Source organism: Cygnus olor, chromosome 17 (genome assembly GCF_009769625.2).
Source record: "Cygnus olor isolate bCygOlo1 chromosome 17, bCygOlo1.pri.v2, whole genome shotgun sequence".
Lineage (NCBI taxonomy): Eukaryota > Metazoa > Chordata > Aves > Anseriformes > Anatidae > Cygnus > Cygnus olor.
Genome location: NC_049185.1, coordinates 3,943,077 through 3,966,743, shown reverse-complemented (window position 1 = coordinate 3,966,743; position 23,667 = coordinate 3,943,077). Strand labels below are relative to the sequence as shown.

Below are 23,667 nucleotides of genomic sequence, written 5' to 3'. Positions count from 1 at the left end.
GCAGCACCCTGGTGCCCGCCAGCAGCAGTGGGAAGCCTGATTTTCTGGGCTAACTGACCCATGCCAAGGAAATGGCAAGGCCATGGCTGTTGTCCAGCTCCTGGCACACCATAAACAGCCATCTATATTTTGCATACCTTGAGGTTGCCCGGTCTGGGCATCTTTGAGAGATATTTACTGAAGCTTTAAATTCAGGTCAATTTTAAATTGTTATTCGAAGCATTATTCTATCCAGGAAACTGCTCACGTGACAGTGACCACACAGCACTCGTTATTTGTCACCTTTTGAGGGCTCTGGTTTGCACTTGCTGACTGATGTGCACAGAGGGACTCCCTTAGGGATGGTCCCTGCAATGTTCACAACAGCCCCGTCAGAGCAATGGCGCTGTGGCGGCTTGACTGGACACCCACACAGCTGTTCTCTCACTCATCCTCCACAGGATGGGGGAGAAAATAAGGTGAAAAGGCCTGTGGGTTATGATGAAGACAGGGAGACCACTTACCAGTCGAGGAGATCACTTATCAGACAAGGAATTTGAGGTAAAGGCAGTGACTGGGAGACGGACAAAGCTTGGACTGGGCATAGCCAGGGACAGGGAAAATAGTGGGGATTTTCTTGTTGTTGCTGTAAGGTGGTGGATGGAGGAGGGGTGGGCCTGTAGAGAGCGTGTTCATTGCCCAGCTTTGCCATGCTGTGATGATTTTGGTGTGGGGAAACATTTCTGTGGTTGATGACATAAGAGAATGTTGTGAAGGTTGCATGATGAGGGTGGATTTTAATGACAATTCATAAATATGTGTTTCATGGAGGTGAGGGGTAGATTTTAGGAGGCATCTGTGCTGAGGAGCTGACAGCAGGGCTGCAGCGGCAGCTGTGAGGAGAAGTCAGGCCACCGGTTCCAGCTGGTTCCAGAAGGTTCCAAAGCAGCCTCCCCTGAGGGCTCAGCCGAGCACCTCAGCGAGCTGGTGGTGCCTCAGAGAAATCCCGGTAAGAAAGGGCAAAAGGCTGCCCAGCAGTGAGGAGAAAAATGTGAGGATCAGCCCTGCGAGCACTGAGGTGAGAAGAGAGGAGGAGGAGGAAGAGGAAGAGGAAGAGGAAAAGGAGAAGGAAAAGGAAAAGGAGGAGACAGTGCTGCAGGTGTTGGGGCCAAGATTCCCCTGCCACCCATGGAGGAGTCCATAGTGGAGTAGGTTTGTCCTGAGGGAAATGTATGCTGGAGCCCATGGGAAAGATGCGGCAGCCCATGGGAAGGATGTATGCTGGAGCAGGGGAAAAGTGTGAGGAGGAAGTGTCAGAGAGGAACCATTAAGGACTGACCACAACCCCTGTTCCCCATCTGCCTGCGTGGCTCAGGGAAGGGAGGGAGAGGAGGTGGGAATGAGGGAGTGAAGCTGAGTCATGGGAGATGAGGGCGGAGGGAACATTATTGCTTTAATTTTGTCTTTGTTTCTCACAATCCAAATCTATTTTAATCGGCAATAAATTAAATTAATTTTCCCCAAGTTCAGTCTGTTTTGCCTGTGGCAGTAATTGGTAAGTGATCTCCTTGTCTCTGTCTCTGTCTCAATCCACAAGCTTTTTCATCTTATTTTGTCCCCCCATCCTGTGGAGGTGGTGGAGTGAGAGAACAGCTGGCAAGGCCAAGGTCAACCCACCACAGGCACACAATTTGCTTTATCAGCTATCAGCTTTATTAGCTTTATCAGTAATCTGCAGTTACACACTTTGCACGTGGGAAGACATGGCTAAGCTTTCTCTGTAGGACCTCTTCCTTCTGCTCCCCAGTACAAAGCAGGCCATTTGGAGCTGGGGAGTCATGTTCATCATGACCAGGGCCAGCATTGTCCCCATCTCTGCAAAATGACATGGTGGGACTGAATCCTCCTCTCCCTGCCTCGTCCCTTGCTCTGCTACTGTCCAAGTTTGGGAAACTCAACCACACAAAGTCTGTAGTAGCTTGGTCCCGGTGTGAGAGCTGTTACCACCCAAGTTACATGGGAAAATGAGAATTTAGGGAACTGGCAACACTTCCAAAATATTTTGGTTGTAAACATCCAACAGAGGTTGTTTGCACTGATCCCATGGTATACGTTTTAGAAAATCTGATTTTTTTACACTGTGAAAGTGCTAGGGTATCAGTATGTAATACATACCTACTATATACCCACAAGCTATAAGCAGGCTAGTAGGTGGGTTTGATACTAGTAACCAAAGTGAATATATCTGCTTACATATCGCAGGTATGATTTACTTTCTAACACGGATTTCCTTTTACTCAGGAACCACCTCTGCAACCTGCTGCTGCACCCATCAGCCCACTCCCCAGTGATCTTGTTTCTGACCATCAGTTCCTTCATGTAGGTAAGATCTGTGAGCTGGCCATGGTATAGGCACACAGCATCCAGCCTGCATTGTCCTCACTGGGTCCTGGCACTGAAATCATACATCTATGTGAAACTGTGAACAGAACGTGGTGCACTCTCTATTACCTTTTTCAGTGCAGTTCAGGGAAACTACTGCATACCTGGCACTTGATACCTTCATACCATATGCCATCATGCCCAGCTATCTGCAATGGTCTTTATGCCCCTGAGGGTCTCCTCCTGGTTATTCCTTCTCCTTATTCAGAGGAGCCAATAAATCCATATCTGCTTAGACAGAAGGGTTTGACTATGTGGCAGTCTGCCTGACCTCCTCTGTTACGGCCATACAGGTTGATGCGCCTTCCCTTAACAGACTGATGTTGTAGGGCACAGGCCCACTAGAGTGTTTGAGGGGTCCTATACTGAAAAGAGTGGATGGATTAAAGAAGAAATGAGCATTTTTTTAGTACAAAATTGACCTATCGGGAAAGAAGGGAATCAAAGACCTAAAGGATGAGGGTTTGTAATTGCCAAAGCAAGGAGCCTGGTAACCAAGACGAAGCACTGAAATTGCTCTTTTATAAGCATCAAGCTTTGGAGACATTACTGATGGGAAATATCTCTTAGCTGTGGCATTAAACGTATTTTGAGAGGCCTTTGTGAGACAAAGGAGGGCTGTGGCATCCCATGCTCAAATCTGCACTTCTTATACAGTCATGGTGTTTTAGAAACAAGATACTTTATTGCTTGCAAGAAAGTGAAAATTCTTTGCTCCAGATTTGTCCTCTCTTCATTTTTTCCCTTCTACAGGACAAACAGGTAATTGCTCAGCTTGTCCTTTGACATCACTCCTATCTACCTGAGTTTTAAACTAAAACAAACCAAGATTGTGAGTGGTTTCCTTCCAGCACACCCCAGTGATGCAGTGGATGGCAATGAGTTAATGCATCATCAGCTCAGATGCTTCACACCTGAGAGGCAGAGGCCAGTGGGGGAGCTGGCTATAAGAGAGAACAGGAGGAAGCTGGTACTTTTTTCTCTGTGGGGTTAGGCTTGTACCTGCCCTCTGAGATAGGGAAGTGTTGTCAGAGCACAGATGTTTAGTTCTTTAGTGACAACATCTGGAAAATGTGATCCTGCTCAGCCTGAAGTTGGATCCCCTGTTCTGAGGGGAAAAGTGCCCACGTTGGCTGGCTTTGGTTGCTTCCCATGTTTCTTGAGGCTGGAGAGCTGGAAGTGCTGCTGGAGATAACTGCTGTTAATGCCCCGATATGATAAGGTACTGCTTTTTTTTTTTTCTTTCCAAATGTCCTTGAAAAATCCTTTTAATAGAGATAGTGAATTCTTACTGCATCACCAAGCAAAGTACGGAAGAGTGGACAGCCAAGGGTTTTCTTTTTAACTTTCCTAGAAAACTACTTGATACAACTAGTTTATAAAGTAAATATCTGTGGGTTTGTTTGTTTTGAAAAGAGCTCAAGGGAATGAATACAAAATGGTGGTCCTCATCTTCTTTGTCAGTGAGTACTAAGGTATCTGTCTGGCTGAAGCCAACAACCGCTATCTTAGGCTAAAGCATCTTATGGGATTAGGAATGGCTGTTCACAGCAAAAACGAAGACAGTTGTGTGCCATACGGGGGCAACTCTGGCAAGGTGTAATGTCTATGTTCATTGTTTGGAAGAAATAGCTTCACAAGTGGATGTGGGTTGTGAACATGTTTTAGGAGGTGCTTAAATATGAGCCTCCCTTTTTTTGTGGTTTATTCTTGACCTAAGTATTTGGCTCTTGTGGAGAGAAAAATACAGTGTGTGGAAAAATGAGTCAGCCAGCTTCCTGTGGGAGGGACTGCCGGAGGCCCGCTGCTTTGAATGCTGTAATAAATTAGCACTGAAGATAACTCAGAGGACAAAGTGTGCCTGGAGGACATGCAATGCTAAGCAGTGCACCTAGTGTGGCTCTTGTTCTCTGTATGCAAATGCTGCTCCCAGAAGAGTGGGAGATGAGACAGCTCTGCGCAGGGGCTCCCGGGGCTGGTGTCTGTCAGTGGGCTCAGAGTGGGGAGCTGAATGCAGGGCTTGCTGGCAGCTGCTCGGCTCCTGGTTGTTGAGAAGGAATGGAGTAGTACCAGCAGGCTCTTCTAGTTCTGCGGAGATGCTGCACATGACCTTGACTGAAGTATTTGTTACACATATTTGCAACTGGAGGCAGGAAGGCTTATAGCTTAAATCAAGTCCATGCCCCTGCAGCAGAGCTGAGGGGAACTGTTGCATTAATTTCTGAGGAGCACAGCTTGGGGCCGGTGTATTGTAGTTGGGTTTGGGACACTCAGTTTAGAAAAGCCCTCAAAAACCTCACACCACCGATGTGTGAGACCCCAGTTTCTGAAGTCTTGCCTTGATGTAGCAGGGGGAACTAGAGCTGTCTGAATGTGGGATGGCCTGTTTTACATCGATAAATTCAGTTATCTGCTCTGCCAGGTAACTTCTAATGCATTTCTAATGCTTAGTTTCCATGAATAGGTTATTTTTTCCCTGACAAAAGCCATATTTTATCACAGTAGAGCATTTTGGCTCTCTTACCTTGGATGTGGGTTTTTAATCCAGAGTTTTTGAGCTTAATGTGACATTTCTACTCAAGCTAAAGGACAAAAAAAAAATTTATTCCAGTAAACTTCTGGTGAGCCATAAGTGTGGGTCAGGTGATAGTATAACGAAATATAAAATGCATGATTAGTTTGGAAGTAGTTGATGAACTGGAAGCATAAATACTTCAGTCATTAAAACCTCCTGGAATAAAATGGACACTTATGATGGCTGAGGCAAAGAGAAGTGCAATATATAGTGCTGCTCTCAAGAGGCTTTGCTGTCTTCGCTGGTAGCCAGAAGTCATGATAGCAAATCTCCATTCTTGAATTTTACTTTTTATGAAATTGTTGTAGTCTACGACTTTTTAAACCCGGAGGTGTTTAAACTCACATATCTGTGCCTGGAAGCAAGACAATAATTAAGCTTCTTGCAGTCTCTTACTCTGGCTTTAAATGCTCTGACATCTCCTTTATTTCAAAGAAAATGAACTGAGTTTTGTTGAGGATATCTAATATATGATGGCAGTAATTCAATGGCAGAGGGAATCCCCACCAGCTTTTGAAATTTCTACCTTTATAACCTGCTAAGCTTAGGACCTACTCTTTATGGATTTAGTAGTAACATGCAAACTAAAAGCTTTCCAATGTGTTTAGACCTGATGCTCAAACTTGCATTTGCAGACATGTCTGACTGCGTCGAAATACTGGTGTCCGTTCCCATTCCTGTGAAATTGGTGGATGCCAAAAAAAATAAAAATAAAAAAATCAAGTAGTTGGCTTAAAACCTGTTAACTTCTATTAGGAAGCCTTGAGACAGGAAGAAAGCATTTTCTGAAACATAGATGTGTATTTAAACTTTATGATAGATTGACCTGGGAGATGTTTTATTAGCTTTTGAATTCCTGTCATATCTGACTCCCAATAACTTCCATCAGTCTGTTTCTGAAAAGCAGTACTCAATGTGTTTGCTCACTTCTTTGACAACTTGTCCAATTTATTTCAAAACCCAGAGGAAGGAGTGTTAAGAAGTCTTTTTTGTTTGGCTTGACTAAGGCAAGATATAAGTTACTCTGTGCAGAAGGCCTATTTATCATAACTGATGCAGTAAAACTTGTAGCTGATTTCTGTAGAAAAATAAGGACACCCACAAACTATAATGAATATTGGCTAGGATGGAAGCTTCAGCTACAAACTATTAGTTTCAATAAAGCTTTCCCTTCACTAGGGTATGTTTTAATCACTGCTAGGTACAGTAGGGTCATAAATGAAAGGAGAGGGACAAAAAAAAAAAGCAAGTCTGTCACAGTATCAAAAAAAAAACAAAAAACACACAGAACAGCCACATGCCAATATGTCACAATTGCAATGCTTAAATAAAACGGTCCAAATCTACTTTCTTGAAGCTAGTTCTGGAGCTGTTAGGTAAGCTTTTACTTAAGAAATATTTCTTGATCAGCTAGTATTTGATCTGTCACTCTAAACACAACTGAATTGGGCTGGATACCTGCAGACAAAAAGCATCTGAAGATACCATTTAACTTGGCAATACTTTTTTCCTGTACTTCAGCAGCCTTCAGCTATTTCTGAGTTGTTCTCCCTTGCTGGCAGCATAAAAAGATCTCTTTAGAGTGTAAGGTCTTTGGAGCAGACTTCTAACACAAGGCAGACCTTGATTTTGGTGATCACTGACAAAAGATAATTACAATGTGTTAGTAATAACATCTGAGCACTCTGATCTGCTGAAGTAAAATGCAGATCTACACTTTGTGCATTACCATATGTAATAAGTACATGCACACTTGTCTGTCTCCTCTCAACCCAGCTTTGCTCTGTTTCCACTAACATGGAAACAGCTTATGACTCAGTGCAGCAGATGCTTGAACACAAAAGTACTTGTTTACCTTTTTGTGCAGTGCCACAGATGTAAGTGCTGAGGGGATTAGGTCTTTGTTATAGCTCCTCAGGGCAAGGACTTAGCCTTCGGAGCACCTTGATAGCAATATGTAGTAGTGACTTCTAGCATGAGCCAAAAATGCTAAATTAAACCCCAGCAGGTGTGTATTCCAAGTCTAGGATGAAAGTTTTCTGAATAGCACCCGTAACCCTGCTTTTGGGAATCTGCTGAGTATTTCTGTAAGCGGCCGGATCTTCTCTCACATGTCAGCCTGGTGGGTGAGGTGCTCCCCTGAAGGCATTCCATGGGTGCTGCTATGGCCAGAGCCTCTCTACAATGTGGGAGTCCAAAAACAAGAACATGGATCTCTTCTTGGAGCCTTGTCCTCCCACAATCTAGTTTTTAAAAAATTTTTGCATGGGTTTCTTTAAATAACAGCTTTTGGCAAACTCACTGGCATTTTGGTACTTTAAGTCCTACAGAAAGCTGTGCTTGGTGGAGAAAAAAAAGGCAAGTAGATGCAGAGAGCAAACTTAGCTGAAAAACAAGGCGGGTGCAGCACATGCTGCAGGATGGCATATAAAATACACTATGCTCTGCCAAATCATATGCATGCAGGGGAATGCATTATGAGTGACTGGAAAGAGCCCCTCTCTGAGCGAGTTCCAGGCGTTGCTGCATCTGTGAATATCATTTAAGAAGTAAAGCACGGAGGGACCTGTGTGGGAAAGCCAGCTCAGTCCCAAACCCTTCATGTATTCAGTTATCTTTTCTGATTGAAGAGAGGTGAAATGCTGTCAGAAGAGAAAAAGCCACTGTAGCAACATCACAACAGCTGTGTTATTGTAACTGTGTGTGAGCTGGAGTCCACTGAAAATACTGTAGACAAAGGCTCTGTGTTTGGCTGTGGGCCTCCAATTTGGCACACATACTCTACTTAGACTTGCACCTATCGCCAAAGTTTATCAAATGTAGGTCAGGCTTCATTGAATCAAAAGTCCTTTCCCCAGAAGTCTGAGCTGCTGCTTAGAGAAATCACTCCCACTGGGGTTTTTAGTACTGAGGTTTCTGATTTCTGATAACAGACCCCGTGCAGCAGCAGTGAGCCTGGGCTGGGGCGTGCAGTGGGTGCCAGGTGGACATGGGGACCAGGGTGGACCCACAGCCTGGGTTTCCATGCAGCTGAGCTGTGAGGCTGTTGATGGTGAGCTGGGGAGATCTGTAGGCATGGCACAAGGCCTTAGATTGGAAATGCTGCACTGACAGATGCTGTGAGAATTAGCAGCCTGTCCTACGTGTCTGATACTGAAAGGATGCTTTCTCCTGCTGGCTGAAGTTTTGATGGCTGAGGCTTTGCCTCTGCAAAGCAGTAGCATCCTTGGCACTGCTGGCATGAGCAGAGCAAGGGGAGTGCTCTCCCCTCCTTCACAGCCCCTGCCTTTCACCCTTGCTGATGTGGTTCAGAGGGGTGGAGTGGGAAAAGACCTATGGATGTCTTGTGGGAAATGGGGGAATGCTGTTGTTTTTGGCTCTGGTGCTTTTAAACATACATCAGGGCTGCAGAGAGCATTATATATGCCATATATGTGCTTTCTGGCCCTAAACAGGTAACAGGAGACCAGCTAAATTGCACCAAGTAAAATGCAACAAAACTGGCATGGCAGTGGCTGTTCTTTACCTTCAAAGTCTCCCTGACAGGTTGCTGGGAGTGGGCTTCATTTTGAAAGTCCTGTTTGAGTGTGCTCATACTTTCCGTGGCTGCTTTGATTTCCAGTTATGTCCTTTAACGGCTCCGTCCTCAAAGGACAGTGGGGGCTGCCTTGCGGGAGCGCATGCTGATTACCCCACACTTGAGTGCAGGCTCGTCTACCGCTCCAGTTCTTACACTACTACAGCAGGGTTTAAAAATGGGATCTGTCCTAGCACCACTGCGTCTAGATGATTAACTCGCTCTTCCTCTTGCTGCTAGAAAGCAAGAATAATGTGATCAGTGTCAGGAGATCACGGTATTCAGCTCCCAGCAGTTTCTACTCTGCTGCTGCAGCTGGATTTCTTTGTGCAGAAGCCTGTGGTAGCAATAGTAAATCTACTGAGTGCCTGCTGTGTTTGGGAGTGTCTAAAATGGTGTTGCTTAAAATTTCTGCCAGAGCAGAGAGGTATGCAGGTTAGTCAGAAAGACTTAATCCTCCCTGTGCTAAAAACCACCTGCTTTAGGCCACTGATCCTCTTCCCCCTGTTTCTCATGATGAGATGTGCACTGGAGGTGGCAGATGGCTGGGAAGCAAACAGGTCCACAGAGCATGTGAGGAAATCATGTTGCATCATTGCTAACGAGCTTCTGCCAAGCCTTAGATTTGCTTCTGCCTGCCACCACCCTTCCTACACCAGCTTCCCTATCACCCCTTGCCTTGGCTGTTTTGTGACCTGCCTCCTGAATCCTGGAGCCCTTCCCCAGCTCTCCAGCTGATCTCTCTAATAGAAAGCCACCACAACCTATTGCATCAACACAGCACTGTGCCAGAGACTTGTATATTTAATTACAGAAATTCTCTGATTTCGGCTGCAGTGTATCTGGTTTTGATTTTGCTGCTGAGGGTGATGTTTCCTCTTTTAGCTTCCTTTCCTTGGCTCTGCTCAAAGTTTTTTTTTTTTTTGTCCTGTTGAATTAGAGCAGATGCTGCCAAGTTGGGACATTATAAAGACTCAAATGGACTGAAGAAGAAAAAAGTAGTTTAAACATGTCACTTGTGCACCACGGGCTGTTTGTCATTGCTTGGACACCTCAGCCCCTAGGGCTTACTTATAATGTGGTGCTGCCTGGCTTCCTGAGCCGGGATACTCTGCTCTTCCTATCTGGGGTTGGGGCTCATCATGGCATTAGCCACGTGCATGGCAAAAGCCTGCTGTGACTGTACAGGCAGGCCAGAGGGGGATCTTGGAGACAAACAACTTCCTCACTAGGCCCAAATCTGGTATATTACCCAGAGAAATGCTCTTCACTTGCAGAAAGCGGTGGTGGTGAGGTTGTACCTCTGGTGTGATGCTTTAGTCACATCTTCTTGAGGAGTGGGGGCATAAGGTACAGGCCATAGCTGCTTGCTGGGGCAGGAAGTCTTGATGCAACGGGTGTCAGTAGGCACATGGATTTCAAACGTTGACCTGAATCCAGGTTAGTTTTCAGAAATGAATAGGTTAAAAAAGCGTAGCATAAGTTTAAGCTCTTGTGGGGATTTGGAATTTCCCAGCGTGATCCCCACTGGCATCCAGGGACAAAGGAGATAAAGATATTAGAGCCCAAGTTTTCAGCACAAGCCTTCTCTTAAGCACTGATTCAAAATACAGCTTTACTTGTCAAGCTGAGAGACACCAAGTATATCCACGCGTCTCAAACTTATTTGTCTGGAGGACAAGACAAATACTACCACTTAAAAAGCCCCATATTAGTTTTCATCCTTACTCAGGTTTACTGAAAGGTTCTTGGATTTAATATTATTTACGGTAACACTTTAACATTGCCAGGAAAGAAGAGGGTTTGGCCAGGTCTCTTCATAGAGCAGGAATTTACACGAGGGTTATAAGGCTCATTGGGGCTAATCCCTGCTAGCATTATACATCATCTGACAGTTGCCAGGGAGACGAGAATAATCTCAGTGAGACAAGATATGTGAGAAGGGTATTTATGGACATTTGCCTAACGATGCTGGTGGAATGCACCAAAAAGCGATTATTTGCGTGCCTTTGAAGTGTCGCCTCTTCTGTGGTAAATCTGGGAGGTGTGCAGCTGCAGAAGCTTCAAATCTCCCTGTGATATTAAAGCAGCACCACTTGGCCCTGAGGTTTCCAACTTATCCAACAGCGGAGGCTTCACCTGCTGTCACACAAAGGGGTGAACAAGGCTGTTGTGGCACTGAGATGGCTGCCCATCTGTCTGCGCTCTGCAGCATCAGCAGCCTGGAGGTATAAGCAAGCCATTGCGGTCTGCGGTGCTGACACAGCTTTAATGAAAACCGTCCCCTTCACGTGCTTGAAATACTAGCAGGTGCCTCATGCAAATGTCTTGTTTGCTGAGTGATGCGAGGGGAAGGAAGAAAGGAAGGGGGGTGTATGTGTATGTATAGGCATAGACGTGTGTGTACTCTGGCAATGGCTTTCCAGCATAAGCAGCTGTTGTCTCCTTCTCTGTCCCTAGGATGAGCCCAGTTGCACAGAGGCCAGCTGGCTCTGGGTGGGTGTTAATGGCATGTTTGATGGTACGTGGGTCTGAGCAGGCATTTTGGTCAGACTAGGCCATTTGCCCTGGCCTGGGGTGGCTTATTAGATCTGCTTAGGGAGATTAAGGGAAGCAGGAGAGCTAATATCTTCACTCACACAAGCTCATGCTGCTAGAAAAGGCTTCTGCATTGACTGCCTCACACAGCAAAATATTTTGTCAGCCATGTGCTCCCTGGCCATGAGAAGGGGCAGAGACTGATGGAGGTGGCCAACACTTGGGACCTGGAGCACTAAAGCTGCATGGTCTGGCCCTGTCCCACTCTGGGCAAATCTTCCCCCTCCTGTGAGGCAAGGCAGTGACCTGTAATGAAGGGATAAGGGTTGCCTGTCTCCTTCCTTCACAACGTGGCTTTTTTAGTCTGATACTTTCTTTTGATGGAGAAATATGGAGGATGGGGAATGGGGAGGAAAGGAAATTCCCAAGTTTTCAAAGTCTTGATGCAAACGATTTTTTTGGAAGGAAGGAGCCACTGAGAGGCAGCCCTCAGCTGATGGCCTGTGTCTCGTGGTGCCAGAGTTAATCTCAGTAAGTAGCCCTGAGCTGCTGGGTCAGATAATGCCTGGAATGGAGGAGGCCTCTTTAAATGAAGTAAATCAGTCTGCTAATCCTCTGTAGATGGGTTTTGAGGAGTTCTTTTAGATTATAACCACTGACTTGCACAATCTCAGATGTTTCTGCAGTGGCACCTGGCTTTTCCTTCAAGGGGTTCCAAGTAGTAAAAGCAGATGCTCAGCATGTCTATTCCAGTCAGTCAAGAAAATAGCTTGTGAGCAATGCTTCTGCTTAACTCCAGCCCTGCTTTTATGTGGAACCATTCTCTATTTGCTTTCTTTGGGGTCTCTGTCCAGCATGGACTCTGTGTAAAGGTTGGGTGCTGGCTGTGAGGCCTCAAGGTGCCTGTGTTTACTCAGCTTTAAAAGCATCAGGGACATGCAGTTGCCTCTGGCAGGAAAAAATGATGCTCCCAAGTGTGCATCCTCCTCCTCCACCTTTCTCTGGGGTGAGCTCATTCCTCCATGCCACAAAAATAAGTCAGGTGAGCCTGAGCAGGTTAAATAGCAGCTTTTTGGTCTGTCTTGCCTTGACTGAGGTGAGTATGGGGCAGCTCAGTGTGGTCTCTTATGGTGGAGACTAGAGCATCCATGGCCCCAGTGCTTCAGGGACAGAAAGGCCCCAGGAAGAGGAGGTACCACGGCAATCATCAGTTTTGTGAGCGCTTGCCTTGAGCATTTAAAGCTTTGAATATTTACTAGTTATTGAAGTCTGGTCCCTTGTGCTAAGGTGGAGAGGTAAATAAAGAAGCACAACATTTAGGAAGAACTTGTGCACAATGTGAAATACGACATTCAGTAAAACCTAGGGAAATAAATCTCTCTGGATTAGAGGCAAGAACTACAGAAATCATTTGAGTTAGCAAATCTCTGTGCGTCTTCATAGCCGATCAATGGATGTTATTTGGAAAAATATCACATCGTTCAGAGGAGATTGTAGATTTTGCCAAAGTATCATTTCAGACTTTCTCATTTGGCTTCACAGAAACATAAATCTGCTGGAAAGTGCAACTCCCCCAATACCTGAGTTTGTGTTCAAGAAAATGTTGGAATCTACCTCTGAATCTTTCCCAATTTGCATTTGTTTTGACCCCTCTATTTATTGCTTTACGCTTGTGTGGAGGGAAAATGCACGTCTGTTCCAAAGTCTTAGAGCTCAGTTACTGCTTGTGGGTATTTGTTTGGGCTTCTCTGCCTTTTTCCTCCAATATTCAGAAACAGCAGGAAGACCTGAACTCATGAAAGTTTTCTCTTAAAAAAAAAAAAAAAAAAGATAGAGAAACCTCAGATAAAAGATAGAGAAGGCCTCTTTCAGACTCAATTTTGCCTAGTTCTTTTCATACCAAGGCAAAAACTGGCTAGCCCTGTGTGATGGTGACTACATGGCCACTTCCCAAAAGCCTCCTTTGATGGGTGACCTTGTAACATCTCTGAGAACTCTGTTCTGCTCAGCTAACTTAGATGTTTTCCTTAATGCCTACACTAATTCTTATCCTACAGCTTACGTGCGCTGCCCCATATGTAAGGGGATATGGAGAATAAAGCCTAAATTATAAGTAATTGTCTGCACCAATACCTTTTTCTTGGAGTGGTGTACTTCATTATGGGATATACTTTCCCAATTTCCTAATCTTACACATTAAATAATAAAAAATTCATCTGCATTCTGTAAGATGAAGACAGCTCAAACTCTTGTGCCAGCTGCTTGCCAATGGAAATGGTGAAGAAAATTTCCTTTGTTAGGGTCTTTTTCCTAGGCTTACCGTGACAACTGCTGCCTAGCCTCAGTGCATCAGTTTTCTGGTGTCACAAAAAGATCTATGCAAAGCACCTGCTAATCAAGTAAAGTAACAAAGGAAAACTCTAAGTACTTCTCAAAGGCGCCCTTCTGTTGAAACCTGTTTACTTGGTCCTGAAGCACTTGACCCGACAAAAGCTAATGGCTCTGTGCATCTCTTCTGTAAGTGTAGTCCCTTTCCTCTAACAAGTCCTGTGGCTGGCACTTGCCCCATGGCCGTGGTGTGAGCAACAAATCTGCTGGTCTCCACTTGAGTTGGAAAAGACTTCAGTTTTCCTTGCTCTGAGCTTGTGGGCAACCAACTGCAATGGTGCTTTGTTAACAAATAACCATGAACAACTTATGCTAAGTAGTTGCCAATGAAATAGCTTTCCAAAAGAACATCTCCATTATACAAAACGGTGCCAAGTCTGGAAGTGGATTCAGGAACAGACTTTGAGGGATGTAGGGAGCAAGGGAGTAGCAAGGATAAATTTTCCCTCTCAATGTACTGGAAGTGGAAGCCAGGCTAACCCCAAAGGAATCAAGCAATAGCATGGTTTCACGTCAGCTCAAGGAACAAGACTAGAGACAACGACCAGCCTAAGGACAGCGATACTTTGTTTGAACTCATTTTTGAGATGTATCCAGGAGGAGAGACTGAGGTGGGGGAACAACAGAAGGGGGAAGCAATGAGGACAAAACAACAGATCTTTTAGGTCAGATAAAATGCAGAGTGAAACCAGTAAATAGTATTTAAAGGACAAATTCAGGTGAGCTGGATGCCTTAGGTGCCCGCTTATTCCCAAATACGCAGCAGTTCCTGTGATAGCTCTATATTTATTACCCATCTGCATTGCTGTACTAATCTTGGTAGAATAATATCCCATCTGAACCTATCCAAGTAATTTTTGCTTTTAAAAAGGCTATATACATGCTTCAACATTAAAGCCTTCCAGGAAAGAGTAATTAGGAGATGATGAGAACCATTAATGGGAATGTTCCCACATGCTTCTGATCTTGGCAGTCCCCACTCAGACACTTTCCTGTCTGAAAGAAAGCTGGTGCAAATCTCTGCAGCCACAGAACTGAGCCTCTATAGGAAGCCACCTAATAAAATTGTTTGGCCAACCTGTACCTCTTCAAAATGAAATTATTGCCTGATCTACTTATGGGCCACCTCTTATCCCTGTTCCCCTGCAATGCAAGTTGCTTAGTTTTTGTCCTGGTCTGCCAGTTACTACCGGTTGTACTCTCACCTCTGGGCAGCTTCTTGCTCCCAGAGATGGGATTTCCCATCTCCACGGGTGGTACTGGCAAGTACAAGCCTTCTCTGTTGCATTGGGGCATCCATCAGAAGTCAGCAGGAGTTTCACTGATCCCATATCTGCTTAAAATAAACTGGATTTTGCTAAATGCAGCTCTAAACAAAACGTTGATTAAGCTCTAGGCTGTTTTTGCAAGGGGCCTCTATGATTTCATGGATAATCAGAGCACCTAATACAGCCTGCAAAAACCCCTCAGTGTAGAAGAGACTTCCCTCTTGGGCTATTGTCTACTAAACTGCACTTAGAAAAAGCAATCACACTTAAACAGAAAAGGATTTTAAAGACTTCATTATAAGGTGTGCAAAGTTTATAACCCAGAATGGCACTTTAAAGATCAGATGTTTTTAATTGTTTTTCTTATGTGCAGATTTGCAAAGCCTTGAGTTGTGTTTAGCTCTGGTTCTAGCTAGTAATGCAGTGGCTGGATGCAAACACCTTCTGTGTCCTACTTTCTAGAATCTCCTGGAGGAAGTGTTTACAGCAAGTGTGAATAAGCAGAAATTCCTACAAAATCTTTTCTGCCCACGTTTCCTTACCTCTGAGCTACTGCATAATAAAGCAGTTCCTCTAAGCATCAAGACCTGGACACAAACAGAATAGCCACTTGACATTTTTAGTGCTGCGTAAGAGGGGAGGAAGGGATTCATTCAGATTTTTATTTCCTCATCACATATCATGTTCAATTTCAGTCTCATGTTGGATTCCTGCTAGCAGAATCACTAAGCTGTGAAGGTCTGAAAATCTTTCAAGGCAAAAAGCCTTGCAGAAACTCCTGAGATCTGCTTCAAAGCTACTTGCTAGAGATGAAGGCAGGGCTGTGAGCTGAAGTGCAAGGAAGAACTGCGTATAGCTGATTACCAGGTGCTTAACAGTCATGTGTGTTCTCCTAGATGGTGCTCTGCACCCTCGTTACAGCTGATCTGCTGCCTGGTGGTGGGGACAGGATGTCTGGGCTTTGGGGATGTCTCCTGGGGACATTTCCTGCTGCTCCACCCTGCACCACAAGCCTCCAAGGCTGTGAGATGAGCTGTAAGCGGTGCAGAGGTGAAGTGGTTGTGACAAATAACCCCTTCTGTTGCACTGTGCCCCCCGAGCTGGACCTGCAGGGAGGGTGCCCAGGATGGTGCCCAGCTGTGGCACAGCCACCCTTGCACAGGTTGGTTCACCTGCTCACACGGGCTCTTCTTACCAAGACAAGAAAACGTTTGCCCCAGCAGCTCAAAAACTGCCCTGTGGGTGGCGTGAACAAAGGGCTGCCATGGCCCGGGAGATCTCCAGGGTGAATTCTTTTGGAAAAATCACAGTGAACAGGGGAGGCAGCTGGGGGGGTGAAGTGCTGGATGCCTGGGATATGTCCCGGCAGTGAGCTGAGCCCATGGCCCCCACCGCCCGCCTGCCTCAGACGTCACAACTGCGTCTCCTTGCGTGTCCGCCGACTGTCCCCGCATCACAAGCAGTAGGATCACACCCGGTTGCCATGGCGACATCATGATGTGGTGTACCGTCACCAAGCAACTGCCGAGGGGTCCCCAGGGATGGCGGGGTGCCTGTCCTGCTGTCCTAGGAGGGATGAGGTCTCATCCAGCCCCATGGATGCTCTCTTTTTACTCCATGAACAGGGATTTGTGTAGTTCTGCTGCCTTCATAGTAGCCATTTTTCACCTTGATAGTAATTTGTAACCCTTTCCTTCAGGAGGGTTTTGCACTGTGGTTCAGTAGCAGTCTGTGCCCCTGTTTTACTCTGCATGCAGCTTTCTGACTATTCCCCCAGTGCTCACTAGTTCTTTAGCCAAAGGACACAAGGGAAGGATCTTGCCTAAAATGGGTAGGTGCAAAGCCTCTGAGCAACCCCTCTGTGGGGGGCTATTCCCCCTTTGCTGGCGTGAATTCTTTGGTGTTTGTTGCATTTATGCCTTGGTGTCTGGATGGCCCTGTTCCGGTTGGTTCCCAGAGCTCTAGGTGCCTCGAAATGGGGTTAATGGGTGCTGCAGGGTTGGTCAGGCTGCCACCGGGGGGTTGAGCCTTTCTTTCTGCCTGTCTTCCTTCCTCCAGATGGATTGGTGAGCGAGCACTACTGAGCAGTGACCTCAGGATGTGTCTTCATTACCTTCTAGGGCACTGAATCATCTCATTGTAGGACTTTGCAGGTGAGAAAATGCAGCTGCAGTCATGTCCTATATTTACAGCTTTAGCATAGAAAGCCTCAGCACTCCAGCCCTGATGTGGCACGAAGCTGAATTATTAACAAGTGCTTTCTGCTAGGGGAGAAGTAGCTGGGACGAGGAAGCCTTTCCTGCCTGCACAGGAATCAGTATTCAGCGGGCGACTGGGGATCTGGTTACGTAGTGCTGGGATCTGCTGGTGCTTCAGAGGGGCAGGGAGCTGGAGGGTGCCTGGTGTGGTTAACAGGATGTTTGATAACTTTGGTGTCTGGCTCTGGCTTGTGCTGAGATCTGCTTCCCACTCACCCTGCCACGTGTAGGATAAGTGTGCCTTGTGCCAGGCACAGAGCTGTGCTGGAAGGGGTGTCTGCCTGCCCCAGGGCATGGGCAGCCCTGTTTAGGCTGCTGTGAGGGAACAGGTACTTCAGCCCCTTCAACAGAAAGGGATTCTGCCTTCTCTTGCGCAGTCGCCCTGCCATGTTGAATTTACATGGCTCAGAGGTGATGCTGATCAAGGTTTGCTCTGCAGGACTCTACAAAATCCCTCTGAGTAGTTCCAGTGAATGCTTTCAGGTGGGAAAAAAAAAAACACACAAAACACAACAACAAAGAATTCAGTGGAGTGACTTATATGCACCTTGAAGTGTGGGGCTAGTCAAAGCAACTCTTCTCAAGCTTTGGTCAGCTCGGGATGCTTTTCTGCTTAAAAAATAAAGTCCCAGAAGCGGTGTTTAAGTTGAGCCTGACTTACTCGCCTCTGTGCTAAGCATGGACTTTCTCAATACACCGTGCTGGGTTACTGCAGACAGCTCAATAAACAACCGTAAGGAGGCTTGTATTAAGCACCTGTACAGATGAAATAAGGAATTAAAGGCAAGCTAACTTGTAGTGTAATGGCTACAGATCTCTGGCATGGAAAAAGCAGTGAATCTTGCCCAGCACGCTTGTTCTAGTAACTTCTTTTTCAGTGATTAGTCTGGATTTCTTAAATCCAACATTGTTCCTATGTTGATAGACTCAATAAACAACGTTCAGAAAAAGCTCTTCAAATCAATAACTGACAGAAGAGCCATCTTTTTTTTTCTAGGCATGTTGTTGACCACCAAAGGATGTATTTAAAACACAATTGATTTGGAAAGGAGAATATAATAGAGTTGTTTCATTCTTGAATTAAAATGTTTCTTTCAAATCAAAGTCTGCCTGTGCTGTGAAGCTGTGCTGCGTATTACAGCACCGAGCTGGAAACAGATCTCCTTCACTTGCAGTATTACTGAAAGGAAGGTTTGGGGTTAGCAAATCCAGCCTCCTTTGGAGACTTGTGGGTTGGCCTATCATCATCTTGCTGTACCAGAGGGACTGACTGAAACACCTCATTCTTTGTAGCAGCGCACTGGCACTAGATGCTGAGCGAATATATGAACTTGGTGATTGAGGGTCCCTCAGAGGGACGCCGTGGTGGCTGAGTGTTCCTCTCTAAACACAAAGAGCTATTTCAGCAGTGCAAGATGACACGCTTCTTCCTGCTGCTGCAAAAGACATTTTAATTGCAAAAAAAAAAAAACAAAACACCCTACCTGAGCCTGACATTGTGATATTACCTCCTTATGCATTGTGCACCATAGCAGAAACCCAACTGAACTGGAAGGATACATCCTCACCCAAGCTCCATGCAGCAAACAGCTACAGGAGCCCAGGGTTGGTAGCAGGAAGTGTGTGGGAAAGCCATCTGGTGAAGCCACCTAGAAACAGTGTGAAAGTCTTTTTTCATTCACTTCCTGACAAAGTAGTAATATGTTGCATCATTATAGGCAAAGGGCTGCTTGTTATTGTTGTATTCGTTGCTCCTAGAAGCCCAAAGGTGGGGACAGGACTTGCTGTGGTAGAGCTGCTGGGAGCACACACAAGAGGAGATCTTTGCCTATGCAGCTCCACCCCCATAATTTTTGAACTTATAAGGATAGAAAGTGTAGGAAATTCTTTTTTTTCAAATGAGGAACTGAAACAGATGGGAGAGACTGAAGGAGCTGGAAACAAAACACAATCCCAAGCCATGACTTTCTCAGCAGAACTGTGCTTTACTTCCTGTACTTGGAGTGTTTATGGTGAGCAGTGTGTACCTTGGTGTATGTGCTCTGCAGCTCTCCTCTGTAAAATCAGTGTTTGGCTCAGTATGGATGCGCTACTGAGAATTCCTACATGCTTTGCTGTGCTGAGGCAGGGGGAGGGGAATCAAATCAACATGCAGAACAGGCTTTAATCATCACTTAGAAAACTTAAAAAAAAAAAAAAAGGTTACTGTGGAGATCTTAAACTTGATCTTCAGCATCTGAGTCATGTCTTTCACTGAACTCCCAGTTGATCCCACCTCACTTCCATGCAGTTTAATGCTGCTGTAACTGGGCAGTGTTTCTGCTCTGCTAGAAACAGAGAACCACGCTGAAGGCTGTATTTCAAGAGGAGGCAAAGTTCCTTATAACCTACTTACTATTATTAGATATGTAAAGTTCTCCTATATGATCATCTCATCTGAAGACCTCAAGTCATTTTATAGCCCTTATTTTAGCCTTGTGGCAACTCTAAGGCAAGACAGTTATCGCCATTTTTAGAGACTGGAACAGACTTAAAATCCCTATCCTTGAGTTTTCCTTACCAGTCAGTGCCAGAATCGAGGATGGAATTTTCAGTCCCACGATTGAATTGCAAGGCAGAGCTTTCTGGGTCCCTTTGCTACCCTTGTGTGGGTGTGTGGGAACGCATGCTTGATTGGCTAGCATTTGTGCCAGGTTCAGACTAGGGAAAAAAGTGTGGGGTTGGCCCTTCATCTCTGGGGAAGGTACTTATTTTTTTAAAAAAAAAAAAAAAGACCACAGGCTTAATTAGATAGCAAAAGAGTATTGCAGCAGGAAGGAGGAGGATGAAGGAGACGGGATGCTGCCTTGCTTTGAGGTAAAAGGGGCTGAAGTTTGGGAACTCCCAAAGAAGCAAGCAAAACCATGTGGGCTAGTAGGTCGTGAGGCTGAGCCCATCGTTTGACACGTAGATCCTCATGCCAAGGGAATGCCTTCCCCTGGAGAGATGCTCATGTTTTGTGAAACTGGGCCATGAGCTGTTAATTGCTAAACTACAGAAATTCAATTTTAAAGAGGTGGTATCTATCTCATGTAGAATGTCTCATACCAGAGAGTAACGTTTCTCTGTCCTCCTGTGAGTGAAGCCTCTAGTAGGGTGTTCAGTGGTGGATAAGGGTAGAGTTGAGGCTTTTGTTGCCTTATCACAGGCTTCTCTTAACCCCTTCCTCCCAAACAACCCACTGAGATGCAAAATGCAGAACCAGGAATGCAGAGAGGATAACAGCAACACTTCCAAGTTCACAGAAGCCGAAATAGCGCTTCTTTGCAGGGTTTGTCTTCTGCCAGTGCTCAGTTCATGATCCTGAGCAAGACTCCAGGCTATGGTAACATGGCTATAGGCAAGTGTCCACACAGCTGTACGTCCTTTTATTTATTGAAAGTCTAAGTAGTAGCAGGAGCCAGAGCTGTGTGGATGGCCAGGGTCTAAGCACTACTGCTGCCTCAAGCATTACATATGTAACATCTTCAGAACAAGAGACTAGACAAGTATGATGGAATTGCACCATGGAGCAGCAAATGTGGATAACAAGCACCCAGTAATCAAGTGCTAATGTAATGCTGAGATTTTTAACAGCCTCAACCAAAGCCCTGGCTGAACAACAACAGACCATTCCCAACTTGGCTTCAGTTTGCTCAGACTCTTACAGCTCCAGGAAAACTATTTATGCTCTAGCTATATCCACTGCTGTGCCTGAGTTACTGGCAATTCTTAGCCAGGTGACAGACTCAGTGAGCACTGATCTTGGCTGAGGAGCCTCAGCAAGTGTAAGCTGCTACCTGTATCCCTCTGCCTTACCTGTGCTTTGTGGAACAACTGTCCCCTACTCAGTGCTGGGAGCAGGGTGGGACTGGAGCAGCGAGGGCAGCACCTAGAAGCAGCTTTGGGATGCAGTAATTCTGCAGTGAATGGATTAAGATTATTTCTGGCAGCAATAGGGAGCTAAGGGAACAAAAGCTATGCTTTGCCACTGCATGCTGGAAGACCTAACTTGGTGGCTCCTTTGCACAAGGCTTTGCAGAGAGGCTCTCTGAGCAGCTGGGCTATGAGAGGTTCCTGCAGCAGGAGTGTCATGTGAGGATAATCCCATGCTGTTTAAAGCCCAAAGCAAGCTGTCTGGTTTTCCTCTTCTACCTTCTAGGCTGGTCTCTAGTTTATGCTTCCACTGGGACCATAAAATCTTACATTTCCTAGCCAATGATGGAAATCGTGCATACACAGAAAATCCCTGAGGGCCACCAAATCTGATGGGAGCCAAGTCCAGAGTACCAGATAAAAATGTAACATAACACAAGGGCTTGGCTTGAACCTCTTACCCATGTTGTACATGAGAGGTTCTGTCCAGAGAAGAGGTGAAAGATCTCTCTAGCTACACTTGGGAGATAGTGCTTTAAAAGCCCTCATAAACTTAGCAGTTCTCTTGAGCTAAGGAAATATTTTTGTAAAAATCAGATCCCCAGACTAAGTGACTGTTTTTCAGAGGCTGACAAGGAAACCTACAGCAGACTGAGGGATGGTTTCCTCAAGTGCCAGTACAGAGCATTATACTGAAGACCTCTTACCTCCAGAGGCAGAGGAAAACTGCACTCAGGTTATGTAAAAGCAAGTGAACAGACCTGTGTGCTAGGCCCGTTTCAGTCTTTTGGTCCTAGTGTTATAACTGAGCTCTTGACCTTCCCTTAAGAAACGTCTGTGTCAGCCCCCAAGTCTCACCCCTGACCAAATCTGGTCTGAAATATGCTCTCCTACCATTACATAGGCCTCTTCAGCATGAGTCTGTGGTGTGTCTTTGTTCTATGCAATTTGGGGGATATACAACTGGAGAGAAAATGCTTTCATCTGTTGCAGTAACTGTCTTCTCAAGCAGTAAAATCATGGTTTGTACCGACTGTTCAGCGGGGAGAAAAAAAAACAAACAAGATTCTTAATTCTAGAAGACAGGTCAGCTTCTGGGGGAGGAGGCAGCAACTGTTAAAGTCTTTTGCTCTCAGAAAGAAACCCATGCTGGAAGCAGCCAGTCAATTAGGCTGATTTGTAGCAGCCTTACTATAAATCCTCTTTCATTCAGAGGCTAAGCTCTTTGCTGAAACATGGCATTCCAAGGAATTTCAGGAGGTTCTCACACATCTAAACATGGTGAAATTATTTGCAGTGACACACCATCTTGGAACAACCCAGTATGTTCAATTTAAAAACTTCATAAACCATGGATATAAAAAAAGGGAGGCTAGCAAAGAGCCTCTCCTGTCACAGATGAGTCTTTTTCTTGTTTTACATTTGTTTAGCCTACTCATAAACTTAGAAATAGATTTGGTAAAGCAGACTTGGATACGGTATCTATGCATTAAATGACCATTCAACTCCCAAAACATGAAACACAACACTCCTTAAAGGAGTAAAATTCAGTTTAAAGGCAGCATGTTTTATAGACGCACTGGTGTAATCTGCGTAGATGCAGAACCATTTCCTCTCCCTAAGCAATCTTTCCCACTCACTTGTCAGAAAGGCTGCTTAGAGCTGAGCCACGAGCCCTTCCCGGGGCGGCTGGGTGCCTGCCCTTGCCATGCCGCGGTGACTCACCCTGCTGAGCTGGTCCAGGAGTCTTTGGTTCTGTTCGGAGAGTTCCTGGACAGCCCGTGTCTTCTCACGGTCGGCTTCACGCAGGTGAACCTGCTGCCTCTCTAGCTCATCCTGCAGCTGCTTCACATCGCTTTCCAGTTCAGACACCCTTCCTTCCCATTCTCCCTCCTTGTTCTCAAATCGCCTCCGCAGTTCGTGCTTCTCTTGTTCTAGGTGCTAGATAACAGGGGAGAGGGAAGAAGAGGTTAGGAAGGGAGGAAAGAAGTGAATGCTGCCTCCTTCCCCTCCTTTGTGCTTAGCACTGCCTCCTTTCCTGCAGGAAGGAGAATGGCATTGTCACACTCTTAGTACCATGGAGGTGGCAGTCCCATCCCATGTCAGGACAGGTCACAGGCACTAAACTTGCTTCCCATTTCCAGCATGTGGCCTGTCCTTGGCCTCTGTAGATCAGTGCATTGAATTTTTAGTGAAACAACTGCCAAAAGGGTAAAGCAGGCTGCATGTCAATAAGTGGAAAATATAGGTCAGGCAGGCCAATTGATTTAGCAGAGCCTACGTTAACTCCAATGCAGTATTTCAATGGGCAGTGGCATAATTCTAAAAATTGCCTTTATAGTCAAAATTATACAAACTGTATCTTTCCTGCTGACGAGGAACCTAGATGAGGCATCTTTCTTGTCATTGGGGTCTTACAAACAACACTTGAATCATCTATCCATTTGCTCCTTCTATTCCTGACCTAATTAGTTGCCTGGTAGTTTGATAGTCCACAGTAATTTTGTTGTTTGATGCAGTCCCCTCTGGGGTGGCGATGGATATAATGAAGTACTTTCATTGCATGTGCTTATTCTGGGGTGCAGGTTTTTCAGGAACAACTCTCAGGTCTGGTGAGTTTAGGACTGGTTCCAATATGAGGGACAGCATGAAGCTGGTGGAACTTCTGGATGTTTTACAGGCTCAGTAAAATGAGGGCTGTTTTGACCTGATTTGCAGCTCTGTATCAGTCAAGATTTCTTGTGCCCA

General features: G+C 45.5%; 2 protein-coding genes across 15 annotated transcripts in view; one reads left to right on the top strand and one right to left on the bottom strand.

The window, feature by feature from the left end:
* BICDL1 (BICD family like cargo adaptor 1) overlaps nucleotides 1-23,667 on the bottom strand; it is a 54,258-nt gene that overhangs the window by 26,403 nt on the left and 4,188 nt on the right. For all 3 annotated transcript variants that reach the window (XR_005825008.1, XM_040576562.1, XM_040576561.1), the window contains exon 2: nucleotides 22,645-22,860. Coding sequence is in view for 2 of the 3 variants with exons in the window: in XM_040576562.1 (XP_040432496.1) it covers nucleotides 22,645-22,860 (216 nt within the window). In the remaining variant the exon portion in view is untranslated. The remainder of the gene's footprint in view (nucleotides 1-22,644; nucleotides 22,861-23,667) is intronic.
* CIT (citron rho-interacting serine/threonine kinase) overlaps nucleotides 913-23,667 on the top strand; it is a 122,799-nt gene continuing 100,044 nt past the window's right edge. For 5 of the 12 annotated variants that reach the window (XM_040576553.1, XM_040576557.1, XM_040576544.1 and 2 more), the window contains exons 1-2: nucleotides 913-1,191; nucleotides 2,281-2,362. The gene's annotated coding sequence lies outside the window, so the exon portion shown is untranslated. Of the gene's footprint in view, nucleotides 1,192-2,280; nucleotides 2,363-3,126; nucleotides 3,644-23,667 lie in introns of those variants that run through there. The other 7 variants (XM_040576559.1, XM_040576558.1, XM_040576555.1 and 4 more) reach the window with 2 other exon arrangements.